Source organism: Perissodus microlepis, chromosome 8 (assembly GCF_051167445.1).
Source record: "Perissodus microlepis isolate ML-2025 ecotype Zambia chromosome 8, ASM5116744v1, whole genome shotgun sequence".
NCBI classification, from domain to species: domain Eukaryota; kingdom Metazoa; phylum Chordata; class Actinopteri; order Cichliformes; family Cichlidae; genus Perissodus; species Perissodus microlepis.
The window spans coordinates 5,696,601-5,714,981 of record NC_140468.1 but is presented as its reverse complement, the minus strand read 5'-3'; the positions used below and the strand labels follow the sequence as shown (position 1 = coordinate 5,714,981).

The 18,381-nt window shown below is 38.9% G+C and overlaps 1 protein-coding gene across 1 annotated transcript in view; it reads right to left on the bottom strand.

Annotated features, from left to right (window-relative positions):
- Positions 1 to 18,381, bottom strand: part of myo1d (myosin 1D) — a 122,588-nt gene that overhangs the window by 52,474 nt on the left and 51,733 nt on the right. The window contains exons 13-16 of the mRNA XM_084937172.1: positions 17,886 to 17,960; positions 16,737 to 16,869; positions 15,867 to 16,033; positions 11,467 to 11,674 (exon numbers count right to left, since the gene is read on the bottom strand). Of these exons, the coding sequence (XP_084793298.1) occupies positions 11,467 to 11,674; positions 15,867 to 16,033; positions 16,737 to 16,869; positions 17,886 to 17,960 (583 nt within the window). The remainder of the gene's footprint in view (positions 1 to 11,466; positions 11,675 to 15,866; positions 16,034 to 16,736; positions 16,870 to 17,885; positions 17,961 to 18,381) is intronic.

Genomic DNA, 18,381 nt, shown 5'->3' with positions numbered 1-18,381 from the left:
TCACTGGGATGCTTGTTTGGGCTTGGCAGACGTTGAAAATGGAGCTCCCGTTTTCAAGGGCAAAATGTGCGCAGTTATTAGATTTTTGAACGCAAAAGCCGTTAAACTGGTTGAAATTTATCGCAAGTTAATGGAAGTGTATGGACAGTCGTGCATGAATGTCAAAAACGTTTGTAAGTGTTGTAGAGAGTTTATAGCAGTACGAAGAGGTAAAAGATAAGGTTCAACGCTTCCTGAAGGACATGGCGGCGAGCTGGTATGACATGGGCATTGTAAAACTGGAACAGCGTCTACAAATATGCATCAACTGACATGACGATTATGTAGAAAAAGAAATAATTCTTCAACTTTTAAAATGATGTAAATATTATAGAAAATAAACAGTTTTTGCATTTCTAAAAAAAAATAGGAGATCTTACTTTTGGGATTGCCCTCAAATATCCAGGTTCCCTTTAAAATTAAATCAAAATGACTTTTTACTGACTATATACTGGTTATATATTTAAAATAAATGTAAAAAAAAAAAAACCCACCAACAACAAACAAACCTACGACTGACAGTAGTGTATATACTCTATACTCTGTCAAATGACAAATCAAACTGAACTATACTTTAAATCAGCAGTGGTTTTCTTATAGTTTAGTACTACACAGAACAAAGAGACTCAGACAGCAGTGATGTTGCTTCACCAGAACCACAGAAACAAAACATTTTTAAATTGTGGAGCAGAAACAAGCAATTGTGTCAAAAATGTACCTGAAACCAATATTAATAATTTAATGACAATAAAGTAAAATGAAAAACAAGCAGGGAACTGTCAGAAAGAATAAAGAAAACAGCCCCCCCACCTTTTCGATCAGCAGACCTGCAGTTTCACTGCAGTTACTTTAAACCTTCTTGTGACGAGTATCAGAGACCACATCAGGGATCCCGCTGTACCCTCAGACAAACACTGACACACATTATCAATAATTTAAAACACTGTCCAAAGCTTCAACTTCGAATGACCCAAAATGGCCTTCATGTGAAGAAACAACTTCCAACATTTTGCCCTTTTATGGATTGCAGCAGGTTGCCTAGCTCATGAATCTATGATAAAAATGAACCGTAAACACGTGCAACCCACTGCACTTAAATATGAATCACGAGGTCTTCATAGCAGCATTAAATTCACTTAAATACCGCTATAGTAGCTAATATGTCAAGCACCATGTTTTTAAATTAATAATTTTGTTGTGACTCACCATTACAACTCATTAAATCTCTAATTTGTTATACATTTCTTACTTCAATGTTTAAACAGCCTTTATTCAGTCTAAAGAAGCTAAAATAAGGACCTGCCTGTAACCAAACATAGACTGAGTGGCTATTAGACACTCGAGAACATGAATAATAGATGTAAGCGGGACCCCAGAGAACCATAACTCCAAACTCGGCCTCACTAAAATCGCCACCATATGTCCTCCTTTCGCTGTATTCCCTCCCTCTTATAGACACATACACAGGCATGCATGAAGCCTCTCAGTTTATTCGAGATTTAAGTGGCTACATTGTGTCTAAATAATCTTTCATCGCCAGTAATCCAGTGTCACAGACCTACAAATTTAAGGCAACACTGCAGACTGCACTGGAGGCTCTCTAGCAGATATCATCTGAGTGTAATGCGCAGTAATCATAGATATCATGAATATTTAATGGATTCAAAGTGTGGGGGAGGCCGGTGGCAAAGAAAAGGATTTCTTGCATTTGCATATTAAAACTGTGGAGGTGGTAGTTTTCACCTGATGAGACTAACAAATGCCAGAGAGGAAGATAAGTCATGCACTGCTGGACTGCAGCAGAATAATTAACCGCACCAGCTGAAAATTGTTTTATATCTAGTGAAACATTTTCACTTTTTAACTAAAGCATGTAGAGAATGGTCTAGTTTAGAGTGCTGACTTAACCACCTCATTACTTACAAAGTGGAAAGAGGGTAGTTATGAGCAGAAGCTGAATCACATTTGGATCAATGAGGGAAAGCTAGCATGTTATGTAATGACCACACTGGCTTGAGCACACTCTCTTTGTTAAAAAAAAAAGGGGGTTTAATTTGTATTTTTAATCCTCCAAAGTTTATGCAGTTGTACATTATGCCCATTAAGCTGAGATCAGCCGTAGTTATCTAGAAAAAACGGAATAATCAGCTCCCCAGATGTTACTGTAAATGATCTATGTTCAAGTATACTGAGCTGGTTCCTGTCCACAGTAGATGTGATTCTTTATATGGCTGTGTTAATTATTACAGTGTAGCTTTGATAAATGCTATGCCCCATATTAAAGCTATTCTTAGTCCAAACTATTGCGATGCAAAGTTTGTAGGTTTTATGTCTCTGCTGTTGAAATTCAAATTTCCATCCACAGATGTCGTTAAAGAGAAACACAACATCGTCTTAAAGCTGCAAAACTGGATTACTTTTCCAAAACAGCTCAAGAAAATTGATCCAAAAGGGGGAAAAAAAATAGCAGTCTTTATCTTTTGACACTTGTGTTACATAAACGTCAAACGATAAGAGCAAACAGTTTTCCTCTAATGCTGTGTCATTTTACGCCTTAAAACCGTATCCTCTGTTTTCTCCATGCTGCACTGTCTTTAATACATAATGCATGAGAGTGAGAAAAGGGGGGCAGCTACATAGTCATCACTAATCGACCCCTGAGAGGACTCGCCCACGTGCTCAGGGTGACGGTGGTGGGAGGAATGAATGGGCTTCAGTGACGGCGGCTTCCTCGCTTCTCTGTGAATGAGGTTAACAGTTGCTTTCGTCTGAATTCTGAAGGGGCTCAGAGTGTTACGTTGAATTAGGCAAAGTTTCAGGAGTGGGCACTGGGTCAGACATTACTGTCAAAACGTCTCTGGTGTGAATGCCAAACCAAACTATGTGCATTTAAATCAGAATTACCACCTGACGACAATATCTTACCCTCTTTATATAATGTTTATTTCTTCACCAACAAGAGGCTAGAAAACGGCTTTTCATGTTGAAACTCATTTTTCATGGATGCCAGGATTGGCTCATTTCCACTTCAGTTGTGTGCTGCTTTTTGAGTATTGCAAAGATTTAATTTGAACAAAAGCAATTATTAATTCATTTACAACTTTTGTTAGAACTACATTTGCTTGTACTGGTTTGTCTTTATGTGAGATGAGGTTTGTCTTGTCGTGCATAGCAAAAATGAAAAATAAATACTGAATAGTTACACAGTATCCTCCGCTGTAATTATGTTTAGACTTTATAATAGCAGTCAACAGCTTAAAACATCATCTTTATATTCTTTGTTTACTGTCATCTGTAGCCGCTGTATGGCAAGACTTCTTATTTATGTTGTAATCTATTAGTGCATGATTATAATTACAGTTCAACATTATATTAAATACTAATTCACTCTAGATAACATTACTCAAGAGAATTCTGTTGTTTCCTTCTGCAATAATACATTTATTGCATTATGGCTCTGTTCCAGGACCATCGACCTATTCTATGGAAAGGGGCAATGAGGGATTTATGGTGCCATGGGTTTGCAACCTACATAGATGTTTGTGTGCAGTTGGCTGAAATGTGTGTCGAAACAGGAAAGGAAAGAGTGCACAGTTCACCATGTAGAAGGAAGAGCTCAGTCAGACCTATAAGTGGAGACTTAACATCGTTTTTAACACTTTAGCTCTTTGTATAAAACAGCTAGCTGGAGCAACAGTAGCACAGGAGTAGCTCACAGACAGACTGTTTATTTGGTCTACTAAACTGTCACCCTGGTGACAGAAAACAGCCACAACCGCCTTCAAAGCCATGCATAGGCTCTCCACACGCCTTATTTAAGCCCCAAGGTTGTGAAAGCAACAGAAGTGGGCCATTACTGTCGCTATTCTCCTCCACCTCTTGAGTTTTGTAACCTGTGTCACTAGAGCCACAACCAGATTAAAGGCATGAGTGTATGATTGTGTTGTTTCTTTAACCTCCATTTTAATGATCTATCAGCACAGATGCTCACTGATTCATAGATTACGCAGATGTTAGAACAGTTTAAAAAGATGAGACTTTCTAAATGACCAGTGCAGTTGGTATACTGAGCTCTTAAGGCGGACAGCATGAAAAGGATCATATGCAGGTGGGTTGTAAAGTGGCTTGCAGATTAAATGGCGACTCTGGGCAGACTAAATGTAGTGTGCAGTGCAAGATTTTCCAGTTGTATGTGTTGAAGGAGTGCACTCAGTATGTTTTTCCCCCATTTTATTTCTTTTTATGCACACCAAAGCCAAAGTAGATCCATGCTCTGATGAATTAAATTCACTGTGTGTTAATATTTACAAGGAGACTTCTATAGCATTATATTTATTTAGGTTTTTTTCCTTCTATATAACAGCTGCTTCTTGAATATGCTACTTTATATGTTTCAATTATGTTTGTCTCATTCTCTGGATGTTTTATGAACCTGTTTTTAGAACTGCTAAATCTTTGTTTTTTAAAAAAAGAAATACACAACAGACCTCATTCATTAGCAGTGTGATGTGCTCTTCCTGCTGCTTCCCTTTCTGTCTTGTCTATGTCACATTGTGATATCTGACACCCCACACAGTCCCAGCCCATATGTGCTCACATCATACACTAAGTAACAAAGCAAAAAGTGGCCAAATTAGAGCTTCGGTGTAAGCTGAGTTAAGATGTTGCCTGCCTCATATCCACATGGTGCACAGGCCTACGCCAGATCAACAGCTGTGTTTATCTAAGCTACAAGTCACTAATTACATTGTAAAATACTTGGGTTGGAGGTGAAAGGCAAAGCAAGAGAAATAAAATGTAATAAACTAACCATGAATCAGACAAAAGGCATTACCATCTCCTCACTGGGGCCTCATTAAAGTGCATGGCAGGTAAACAGATCTTAAAGTTACGACGAGGCCATCTAGCTAGCTGTACATGCACAAACACACCCCATAAACACATTTTCTGCCCCTTAAACAGTGTAGCAGGCTGGCTGCAATGATTGTGGCAGTCTGATGAAGATGACACTCTGGGGATTGTGGATAAATCAGGCCAATAACAAGGCCCCTGACGGTCTGCCCCCTTACTCTCCCGGCCAATAAAGCCATCTGATCATCCTTTCCAAGACTCTGCTTTCACCACGCTTTGGAGGTTTGGATTTACGAGCTCATCAAAGCCAGATTGGGGATCTTTGGTTGCAACAAAGTGGGACAGAAAGCTGGGGTTTTATTTCAGGGGTTGACTTTATGGAAATGAAGGCTGAGTAAAAGCATTTACAAATCACATGTGCAAGGGCGACCGGTGAGAGCAGGAAGGCTGCTGTTGAAATGTTTAGTAGAACACAGACAGGGCACATTATTAGCTGGCAATACTGAATGTCTTTAATCTGAAAGTATTCTGTAGTGCCAATAAAAGGGCTACTAACGGAACTGGACTGCAGCGTTGGCAATCTAAAAGGTCTAATTCAAAGCAGGAAAAAAACAACCATTCCCCTTGTTGTCACCTAAACACAAAGCGTGACAAAATTCCGACATGGAAAGACAGATAGGCCGGTGCGCCACACTTCACTGCACTGATGAATGCCTGAGTTTCCACATCCTCCGGGGATATTGAGCTGGTTTTCCAGTGACATGCTCGATACGCATGTTGGGTTGGAGGGGGAGGGGTGAAATCAAGAGTGTGTGACAGAATTTAGTGAAGCTTCAAACATGCACTGTCCAGAGGCTGTCACGGGAAAACATTAGGCTGAAGCTCAGGTCAGCAGCAATTATCATAAATCAATAGAGTGCTCGAGTGAGCAGCTCACTGCTCAGTAAAGATCAACGGCACAATCCAGACACCGATTCCTCGTTCTTTCAATCCAGGGCATGCTGTCATTTTAAATTTTACCTCTGGCTAATGTACACTAATGATGTGAAACAAATGTTTTCAAACTCAGTTTAAACATTACAATCTCACTGAGAGAGACAGGACTGAAGAGTAAATTGAATAGCTCTGCAAAGCTGATGGATCATTCAGATGGGACAGGACCAAATGGACTGGAGGATTATTGCCAACGGACAGCAGTATGAGCCCAAAGGAACACACATTAGTCAAACATGTTTGAAGGACACGCAATAAAACCAGCTAATTGATTCATCTACTGAAACCACAAGGTAATAAAACGGCCTCAAAGCTAATCTACAGAGCATTAATGCAGATCTCATACAAATGAAAATGTTTATCAAATTTCTACAACTGACAATGGAGCCAAAAAACAAAAAAAGAAATACCAAAATATATTCACACTTTCTGACTCTCCTGATTTTCTGAACTATCCAAAACTTTTACATATTCTTCAAAAATAGTCCAGAAATCTTATGTTTTTCTTTCACTACATGTTTTATTGTTAGTAGTGGAAGGTTTGACATCTTTTGTCTTATCCAGTATGTAACATTTAGCCTATTCAGTAGTTTGGTTTTTTTTCACCCAAACAACAACAGGAAAAAGCTACAAATTTACAAACTTGCCAACTGATTCGGACCACATTAAACTATAGTGTGAAGAACCCTTTAGCGTGTTAGCCTGAGACACACATGCACTATTTCAAACCTGTTTCCTGGTTGACTAAATATGTACAATAACCAATTATTAATAATCATTAAAAAAAAAAATCAAAGCATCCCTGTGTTTCTTTCAAGTTCTCGTGGCAGGATATAAATGAAAACAGTCCATACTGCACCTTTAATTGGCAGTTATTTTGAAAGTCGATCACTTTCAATCTCTGAAAATGTGATTTTGTGTTTGATTTGTTCAGATACTTGTGTCAGATTTTCCCTCATTAGCCTCTTAAATTCTTTCCACTATCAAGGACCTGTGGTTTGTAATTTGCCATGTTTTAAAGGCGACAATGACAACAAGGCTACAGGGCAGCCCTGTCTGTCGCATCTCTAATTTATAACATTTTCAATTTCATTCAAGTGAAATGAAATTAGTGAGAATTAGTGAGGATACAGCCAAGTGGAAAATGAATCTGCCTGTGAGCCACACTTCAGTTGCCATGGAGAAAGTTTTCACATTATCCAAAAGCATTGTGGGCTGTAAGATATTTATAGGCTACAATCAATCTCACAGCCTTGAATTTTATCCATTTATTTTTTAAATCTGGTATTTATTTAAAAGTCAGCTTCATAGTTTAAGGAGGTTTAAAGATCAGAAACTTAGGTACTAAATAATGAATAACATGGAAGTTTGAGAATATGATATACTACAATATAAAATAAAGACTTTTTTGCCATATAATCAGTGTCATATAAAAAAAAAAGGCAGATGAAGAGTTTCATCACCACAGGTTTCTCTGAGAACAAAGGAGGCACATTTCTTTCAAACCCAGCGGTGAGATTGTTACAAAAAAGTTAAACTTTCCTTTGATCAGTTACAGAGAGCTGCACTGAGTTTTGTGGAGGTGATAGCTTTCGATGATAACTAAAACACTTTGCAGGTTCAGATAGGATCAAAGGATTACAGATCATGTAGCTGCTGATGTCTAGAAGAAGACAGATCAGTTCTGGGCAGTTAAACAGAGAGGAGGCAGTGTTAGCCTTGCACTAAGTAGCCCACTATTCACAAGAGGGCTATAAAGGAGGGCTTTCTATGTCAGAGTCTTCCCCAAAAAGATTTAAATTATCACTGCACTTCTTATTGCCTGAAGACACGACTCACCCAACGGGAAACAGTACAAAATAATAAAATAAAGCTCTTTATCCTTTAAAGACATTTTCATTTAGCTCCTGCCCAGACAAGCCCCCTGTGGCTGCGCTGTGAAAGCTGACTGCCCAAGACATAACGCTCGCCACGTCTGATAAACCCACTGCTATGGAGAGTATGTAAAGCTTTGGAAAGCAATTAAGGCGGCAGCTCAGAATACACGAGAGGGGGGTGTCTCTTTTCTCGTCATCGTCCCTGCTCTGACAAACGCTGACAGGTACTGTGATGTGGATGGCTGAGCTTAAATTTATGAAATATTCATTTTCACACAGAGTGAAGGTGGGGGTGGCCTATGTATAATTTATAACATCTGTATTTATGTTGAGATGTCATGTGCTTTTTTTGGGAATCTTCATGCTTTCATTTCTCAAAGTGGTAATAATCAGATTGCTTTCAATGTGGCAGTCTTCAGTGTTGTCAGTGCAGGACTGCACAAACATGGATGCAGAGCAATCACTGGTATTGCACTCAGTAGCACAACACAAGCAGGAAGATGAGGCGAGTGTGAGCACGTGAATACAGGGGCTGAAGGGTAGAGGATTAAATGAAGCAGTAGAGGACTTCTTGCCCCTCCCCCTGCACCAGTCCATTCCTCTAGCTACACCAGGTTTATTGTACATTATGGTAATTTAAAGGAATAAAGCAACAGCACAGACACAGAAAATACAATGATCTCCCGATTCCGACCAGCAGCATCGGCACTATGAGCGGCCACTCAACCTGTATTTAGGAGACTGTGCAGATTCACAGATTGTAGGGGGATTTTTTTGTTGTTTGATGGAGCAAACTGAGTGGTTTTATAATAAATCCACAGAGCAAACGGAGAAACAAGAAGTGTGTCTGAGCCGCAGTCCTACAATGACAGCCCTGGCACTGTGGTCTCGACTGGCATAAGGCAGTCTGGTGTGCCAGGTGCTGATAAGGGGATTGCTTGGCACAGCAGATCATACTCCGTCTGGGATGTTTGTTTGAGTAACAGCGTGGTACATACAGGAGTCAATTCTGCTGTCACACCACTATTTGATTTTGTGTGTCACTGCATGCATATCGCATGAGCGAATGGGCATGCGACTGTGTGTTAAGCGCAAACTGCACGCCTAGCTTTAATGCTGACAGAGGGCAAGATTAAATACCCCTCTTCCACCTCAGCAATGCTGTGATGTTTGCTTAGGTGGGGAAGCTTCAAATCCTCTGGGCTTTCCCTTCATTATCAAAGCCTGCTTATCCTGTGAGATACAAGATAAGATTCTCCTGAGGGAGCGGTTGAACCAACATCCGTCCTGCGAGCTTGTGGGAAAAGCCTGCAAAGGGTCACACGGATCGATAAGGTCAGCCAATCAATCCTGTACAAAAGTTAATATGGCTTGGATAACCCTTTCATGTCTGAGAGGTTGGAGAGAATGTTTGAGAAAGGTAGGGATGAAAGCAACATGGTGCAAAGGAATCTGCCCACGTGAAGGTAATGTAATGACAGGCTGGGAAAAAGCACGTGAGTGCCAATTACATGACTCCAAATGTAGGATATAGTCTGTAAGATGTGTGTAGAGTGTGTACACACTGCACGCCCACAAACTGCTGACAGACTGACAGTATTGCCGTTTGGCTGTCAATCAAAAGAAGCATTTTGAAGCATCCGGGCGATTTGCATTTCGTGTCCTCAATTTGATACGCAGAAAGAGCCATAGTCCACATTCTCAGACTCATGTCTTTATCTATCAAAGTAAATGAAAAAAATAACAAGTTGTACTCTGCACGCTAAGCCGACACGTGTCAGCGAATGCGACGTAATCACAACAAGACACTGACATTCTCGCCTGAAGGAGGTGTCATCAAACCGCTGACGCATGAATGCAGAGAAACACACACCAGCAATCAATATTCATAACAGATCATTTGCAGCATATATAGCTGGAAGAAAAAGCAATAAACACTGATTTCATGTGTTTCTTTTGTCCTATCAACAATCTAAAATCTGAAGTTATTTAACTGTAATTGCACAAACTAGAGAAAAGGCGTCGCATTTGAGAAGCTGGAACATGCACTTGGCGTTAGCAAATTATTGCTGTTAATCAACAATATATTAGTCAACTAATTGATACAGCACCAGGAGGCAAAGCTTGCAGGCGAGCCAAAACAGGAAGCACAGAAAAGAAATGAAAATAAAATTAAATAAATAAACAATTGGTTCAGTTTTTTTCATTTCAGTTCACTTTTCATTTCAATTAACACACATGTCAGACTGTGAAATGTTTAAATGTGTGACACACCCCACAGATAGATTAATTTTTTTATTACTTTGTTGTTTCAGCAACATTAAATTTAAAAACTGTACTTTTGAGTTAAAATATATATTTATAATTTTAATAAATGACAAATTAAAAAAGCATGAACATTTTTTTGTATCGAAAAAAATATCGAACCGTGACACCAAAGTATCGAACCGAACCGTGAATTTTGTGTATCGTTGCACCCCTAGTGTTTATGTCTCCCAGTATCAGATGCTTGATCCACAGACTGTATAAAAAATGAACACAACCTTTTAGCATTTGAAAAGTCAAGTGAAATCAATGCACAGTGCTATAAATGTGCATTCTTTTTCATGACCAGCAGTGAGTCACATGAGTCCATATGAGGTTATAGTCTCAACTGACTATACGATAAAGATGGGTATGCTCTGGGGCGTGCCTACCTGCTCCTTTGATGCCTGGTTTATAAAAACCAAGATGGCGATGGCTAAAACGCTGACCATGAGCCCTCAATATGGCTACTTGCATCGTTCATGTACAGTCTGAATTATTCCCAATATGTAAGGAAAGTCTAAGCTTAATCCAAGCCAATCTTAACATCTAGCTGAACAATCTAGGTACAACTAATTCACTTCATATTTACAGTCCACTGACACCTGCAGAGACCTCACAGTTAAAGCAGGTGTGATTAACTTCAAAGCCTGCAAAGCAAAAACATCAAAGACATGGCTCAATTACATGAGGACACATCTGCATTATGGTGGTGCTTTTAATTTAACACAAAGAACATCTCTGTTATTGCCCCAAAACCCAGACTCACCTTTAATTCTAAATTAGAGATCTACTTATCTTATCTGGTAACTGTGTGAGAGTTGCGTGGGTGAAAACGCAGACAAAAAAGAGAAGCGGCAGAAAGATATTCACCCTAAGAGATAGAGAATAATGCTAATAGTACAAGATTATATCAGGTCCAAAAATACCTCGGCGCTTGTATAACTTGGAGTACAGGCTGAGCTTTTCTAGTCTCACAGGTTATTCATATGCAGAACAAAAGCTGGTGAATATCAATGAGAGCACGACTTGGGTCTGGAAACAAGAAGAACCTCATGATCTTGTTTCAAGGGCCGTAATCAGATAATAGCTGTTGATGACTGGAAATCGGAGGTATTTACAATAACAGATGTTTGCAATTAGGAACCCTTTTACTGTCAATGAATACCATAAAAGGATATTTTTTGCATGAATTCAGGACAAGTTTTAGAGGATGTAAAAGGACGACTAAAAGAGAAGTAAAATATAAAATCAGTGACAACAGGGGGGCTTTTCATTAGTTTGGCAGCACTAAATCACCAATAAATTTCCCATGATATCAGTGTAATACTGACACAACTGATTTACATTTCAAGCTGACATATCTGATTCATAATCTACTGAGATTCAGTCAGACTCTTACTTTCTGGAGGAAGAGGACGATTCTCTGAACCATTTCAGCTCGCTGCTCCTCCAGGCTGAAGAGCGTCCGCGGCGTGCGGATGAAGACCTTTGTTTTGCCGTAGGCCACGTCGTGGTCGAACCCACAGCCCTGCAAGAGTCTCTTGACTGCATCTTTGTCTGATGGCAAGTCGTGGTTTGGCCAGGTAAACTCGGAGATCATCTTATATCTGGAGGAAGGACAAAGTGTTTGCATGAAGAAATGTGCACTGTGTGTCAGCAGATTTATGACTTTAAATTTAGATCATTGTGGGAGGAATTAAATAGGATCTGGATAATTCTATATATACATATATATCTATATTTCACTTTGCTGAGGACTTGTTTTTGTTTTTAGAACAAACACCACCAACTAATGAATCTCCCATCAGCCCCAGCTGTACATTGCATTTGTTTACGATGCCAATATGTCAAATCAAGATGGTACTTTATACCTGCTAAAAATCAACATATTAGCAATGCTATAGTTAAATTCAGAGAACATTTTCTGGATATATTTTCAACATCAGATTACATAGATATAACAAGTCCTGGGTTCAAAAACAAACAGTTAAACTCCTTCTAATCTTCTCTATACTTCTCCATCGACACTCTCAAAGCAAACATCGCATCATCATCTTCTGTTACTTCCTATTTAATTGCAGACTTTAGGGGTGGTTGCCGGAGTTCAGGAGGCCATCACTGCTGCCAGATCAAATCAACAGTTTTCAAAACTTTGCCACATAACAGCTGCAAATAACAGTGTGATCTGAGTCATTTCACAGCTGATCCACTGGTAAGGCTGTGATATAATGCCATCACCGAGGAGGACTGGAGTAATGGAGTTGGATGCCTTGTTAGCATGTTATGCAAAAGTCTCATTATTTAATCCTCAATCCAGCAGGATTTCTAGGAGGGCAGTGGGTGAATGTGACAGCTGGGGAATAAGGGTGAGGCACAAGTATGTGTACTATTTTGGAGTGTTAGTTAATATACTGTACACTGTGTAAGTATGGGATTGATCGCATTATGTTCCATTAGAACAAAACAATCTTACAATTATTATATCTTCTATCAGCAGTGATCAGTTCCCAATAAGTGATATTTGACTTGTATTTTTAATAAAAAAAAAAAAAGAACGTGAAGCTTAAAATGTCAGAGGACGAGTGCTATTGGAGGACTCTAAGAATCCACATCTGTCCTGTAATAGTCTTTAAAGTTTAACCCTGAGCTTTTGTTCTGCTTTGGCCTCATTACAGAAATGTAATGAGGCCAAAGCAGGACATTCTTATGAACGCTGCTGCGTGCAAGACTTTAAACTGTCGAGATTATGGATCTCTTTGATTGCAGATTTTTATTATTAATTTAGCATCCAGTGAAATGTTAATATGCCCATTGTTAATATGTTGATAAGTTCTAAGACCCCAAGTAATGTCTCTGGATATCTCTTTTGTGTTGAAACACAAACAGATTAAAAGAACAGGACACATGAAAAGCCAGAATCAGCTGGTTTTGCAGCCTATTGTCAAAAACATGCTACATTTCAGCTCTAGATATAAAACAGGCAAATTTAGCAGATGTGTTGGTCAACAGGTGAAAGAAATGCACTATACATCACTACTTGCAGTACATGCATACGTCATACTGTTGTATACAGCCTATAGTTAACAGCAGCACAGAGTCAACAGAACAAACAAGAACTAAACAAGCTCTTGTGAGTTACCCAAGTCCCACTGGGGGCATCACGATGGACTGCACCAACAAAACAATGCGCTGCAGCACCGTGACAAAGAAGGCAGGAAGTCAGACACAGGTAATGCACAGAGAATCCAATTACATTTAAAAATAAAGTCCCCTGCCTTGCAGACTAAATGGTATCCCTCTGAAACTCCCCAGGTGTCTGTGTCATGTTAAAATAACCACAGAGAACAAAATATACTTGAAGGATAAAAAAGTAAAGGTATGCAGGATCCTTAATTTACTGTTATTGGATGATTATGATTAGTGGAAGCAGCAAGTCTATGTCAGAATCAGCTAAGGTGATTTTCTATTCTGCCTTACATGTAGCAGTAGCTAATAAGTTTCTTAAAGCTCTGTTTGAATCCACTAAAGTCTTTAAATTCAATCTTTTAACTAAAACTTGCAATATTAATTCTTTTATTATTTATAATAGTTATGGTAACATTATGTTTTTTTTCCTGCTAATAACTTTTGTTTCATGTTTCATGATCAAAAAAGTGTTTTAATGAACGATTTTCAACTTGGTCAAATATGTTAGATTTCTTGACTAAATTCCTATATTGATTTAAGCCTCAGAGGCCAGTTATTGCACCTCCAGTTGCAAGCAATTTAGAACTAATTAGAATGTAAACAGGTTTGCAACATGTCGAAGCTTTTGCCTATAAATAAACCATGAGTTTTTAACACAGGTCACTGACTAGTACTTGCTGTTTGTTTGTTATTGTGCCACATTAAAACTGGGTAATTCTTCAACAAATTAAGATGCCCTATCAGCATCCCTCTTCAGTAATTATAATCAAATGTGCGTGTTTTAGAATTGCTTTTAATCAAAAGGACAAAACATTACGCTAAATTACTGTTTAAAAAAGAAGACACTGAAGGGATTATTTTAGAATAGCTGCTAGAGATGCAGCTGATTAGTTGATTGGATGCTGATTAGGTTACACAACAATATTTACACCCCACAGTCAAGACTTTTTGTGCAATATCCTTGATGCCTGACCGATGCACAGCTTCAGGGGTTCAATAACATTTTAATAATAGTGTTTCAGGTGAGGGAAGCTCAGTCTCTCATTGCACAAACATTTTAAAGCTAATCTGAGAAGAAAATGTTTTTTAAAAAATGAATCATGCACCACAAACCTTCAATCTACCATACTTTCATCTAGCATGAAAAATACATCAAACTATGATTCATAATTGTGGTCATTTTTCTCAATGGTCTTGCTTAATTGACTGAACCAAATTAATTTACTGCTCACTGAGGAAAAAAAACTTCAAGGTGCAATTAGATCAGGACCACTTGATCTTTAATTAAATGATTTGGTCTGTTGTTGTTCTAATGCGTTGTTGACATGTGCTGCTGTTAGAAAGCAAGATTTGCTGCATTCACACTCAGCCCCTTGGGGACTAAAAGAATTAGGAATCCAACCAGTTTTAGATTTGTAAAAAAATAAATATGCGGAGCTACCCGCTGTGGCGACCCCTTGTGAATAACTGAGTAATTGAAAGTAGGTTATTTTTCTTCTACTTGGACAATACTCATGCTTCAAAGGCCTAAAATTTATATTCATGTGTGTGTTACTTTGAAATATTGTATTAAATTTGTCACATTTGATTGTTTTCTTATGGATGTTGTGTAAATGTGCGACACACACTTGGAAATACTGTGATGGTTTTGATTCCTTCTTATGCATACAAGTTGTAAACAATCTGGGATGCAGTGTTGGTAAGGTTAAGTGTTTCCCAGCACTGAATATTTGATGTCCCGTGGACATGGTCAGGATGGGTGATTGAGGGGTGCGCTCCCTCTCCAACCGCCTGCGATATTGCAAAGAGTCAACCATCTGCATGTAGGAATGTCTGCTCAAACTGACCCCAGCATTTTGGCTATGTGAAAAAAATTCTGTATGTTACAGAAACGGTTCACAGAAATGTGTTTATGAGGACATTTAGGGCAAAGAAATAGGCTCCTAATTCATGCAGCTGTTCATTTTACACCAACAACTGTCACTTTAAAGAAGACTGTGGAGTCTTAAAAGTAGCCTCGGCCTCAGCTTTCATCAGCTAAAGATCAGGCATCTCGCCTGCCATCTCTACCAGAATGCACCGCATGACTGATTACAGAGACAATAATGAAAGGGAGGTGTGGAAATGACAGAGTCTGTAAATACGTAACATCATGTTTACTCTGCAATGATAATACCCCAGGACACTCTCACGAAAGAGTCTAAATCTTAAGAGTTTGACTTCTGGGTGAATATTCATATGTGTGGGTGACACAGATTTAAATGACTATTTTGCAGCTCATATTCAGGTAAATCTGATGCAAAGTATTTAATACTTTTACAAGCCATAAATGTCAAAATATTGTTAAATTCAACTTCTCACATGCAAGAAATTGCTGCTTTTTTCCACACAGTTTGTATGGGCTAGTGTGATAGATAGGTGCCATTTTTTACTGTTTTCTAACATTTTATAGGCAAAAAGATGAATCAAAAACATAAATGAAGGATCAATCGACATAGGTGGTTTCAGCCTTTTAAGTGGAAAGTAAAGCCCTTTAAAGTATCCATATATAATTCACTCAAACATCTTTAATTATAGGGCAGAGGTGCTTTGAAAGACTGTGTTTTGGCGCACCTTTGTAGGAAGCGAGGGTACGTCTGTCTGTTGGCGAATCCAGCGCGACGCACTCTGACGTTCTCCAGCAGCCCGAGGTATTCCACCTGATGACGGCAGCGCTCATGCTCAAACAGCAGAGGGGACTTGACATCGTTGGGCTTGATGCAGCGAACGTAGTAGGGTTCCTGTACAGAGCAACACAAGGTGGATTTACACACCAGCCAATGTTTTCTACTGTAGTTCAAACTGCAGTGGTGATATACAGTAACTATATGCTCTTCTGTAACAGACGTGTATTCGCACGGACACCAGGATAAGCAAATAAAGGGGGGCTGGGAAGTTGGTCTCGCACATTAAGGCTTCACCTCATGAATGCTGTTAGATATTATTCATATTTTTCAGGTATTTGCATGTGGGGAATAAAACGAATGCCCGTAACATTCAGACTGTCTTTTATGTCATCTTTTGCATAACTTTCAGATATACTACTGACAAACAAAACACAGTTTTGCGCAATGATTTCTTCCAAATCATCAGGAAGATAACAGGAAGTAGTTTGGGCAAGTAGTTTTTATTAATATTTAGCATCTCTGATGAAGATGATTCCTTTAATACAATCTTTATTTGCCCCTAAACATGAACATTTTCTTTAAGTCTGGTCATTTACTTCATGTACTTGAGAGTAATATGTAAAGTAAGGTTGAACAGTTTAAAAAATAAAACTTGCAGTATTGCATATCAGCAAGTGTACAGAGGTCGTGTCATTTAACAGGATTTGTAGTCAGAATCTTTCTCTTCACTTTAATTCCTTCTTAGGAACACGTATAGGGTTATAATCCACTGGCTCAATATGAATATTATCTGATGCAGCACTTATGAAAGGTTCACCTTGGAGGCGAGGTTCTCCACCAATGAGATCATTGAATTTTTGAAGAGTGTTGCAGCAGTCAGCGGTCGCTTGGTGACCTCTGTGATCCTCAGTTTGCCCTCAGGCCACATGGCCTTAAGTACTGGGTTGGAACTGGACAGAGAAAAAGTAAAGAGAAAAGATCAACATTTACAAGACTACTGAGCAAAAAGAGAAGCAGCAGAATTTAATATTCGTCCATGTTAAATGTGACATATGTGTAACATTTCAACAAGATTTTCTAATCAAATCCAAACATGACATTTAATGAGACCTATTATGGTCAAGACTGCACACTGCATCACTGGATGCTTGTGCATCCCTGTCCATATGCATGATAAATAAAACTAGATTGTTCAAATTTATATCCATATCTGTTAAGACTGATATAATACAATTATAGAAGACTGAGTTGTCCCTGAGTTGTCGTAATAGGACACAACCATCTATTGTCACAGTGAAGTAAAATGTTGACCTTCTGGGGGGGAAAGGGGACATCGCATCATCATCTTCTCTAATTTGTGTGAATTTTTGTCATAATTAGCATCTGAATTCTTGGGTCATGGCTAAAAACATCTTTTTGTGTTCAGCCTTCTGGATGACCTTAACCTCTGATTACTTAAATCCAATCAATTCACCCTTGAATCCAAGAGCTGCTGTTTCTGTTTAGGAAATATCCCATTCAAGTGAAGTACAGACGGACAGCATGAAATTATAATGCCTCCAGCAATGCTTGACCCCAGCCTGGATGCATATTGGGGGCATTCTCATAGGGATAACAGCTCCATATGGCTACAACACTTAGCATAGCACATACTCTTCCAGCCAAAATTAACTGATCTGCTTTCAAAAATGTCATGATTCTGATTTGTGTTAAGAATGCCATGAACATACATTAGACAGGTAAGAAATTAGTTGATCACATTTATATTCAGCACAAAAAAAGCTGAAGAGGACTGGTGAAGAAGAGGAGGATGAGAGCAAGCTGGGAGAGGATTCATTGTACTAGTCCTTCTTTTCAGAGAGCTGTCATGTAATCAGCGTGCTAGAAAGTGAAAGAGACACTTTGAAGAGTGTGTGTGGAGGTTATTGAAAATTGAAGCAGTGTGTATTACTGTGTGTTGTGTTACCTGTTGTACAGCAGTCTCTTGAAATCCTGGAACAGAGTGTCTTTGTTCTTATCAATAAAACCCACCACTGAGTACCTGTAGAAATACAGACAGAGGTAAATGCATGTGTGGACACAGTCTACACATTTTATGCACACTGCTCTTCTCCAAAGAGGCTGTAAAACATATCCACCAGGACTCACAACGCAGGTGCCGCTCACATTGCCAACAACAAAAACAAGCCACAAATGCATAGGTGAATTTTTATTTCTGCATTTTTAAATCCTTGCAGATCTTCCACACACAGATTTCACAGACTTTTGCTTCAGTTAATACAGCAAATTCCAGTCAGTGCAACTGAGTGGCATCAACACATTTGGTAAAACACTACAGCCGGGTCGAGGTAGAGAGTAGCAGTATTTTGGTCTCGACCAGGCCTCCATTCATCGTCTTCAGATGGTCCAAAATGCAGCTGCTTGCCTGCTAACTGGTACCAAATGGAGAGAGCATATAACCC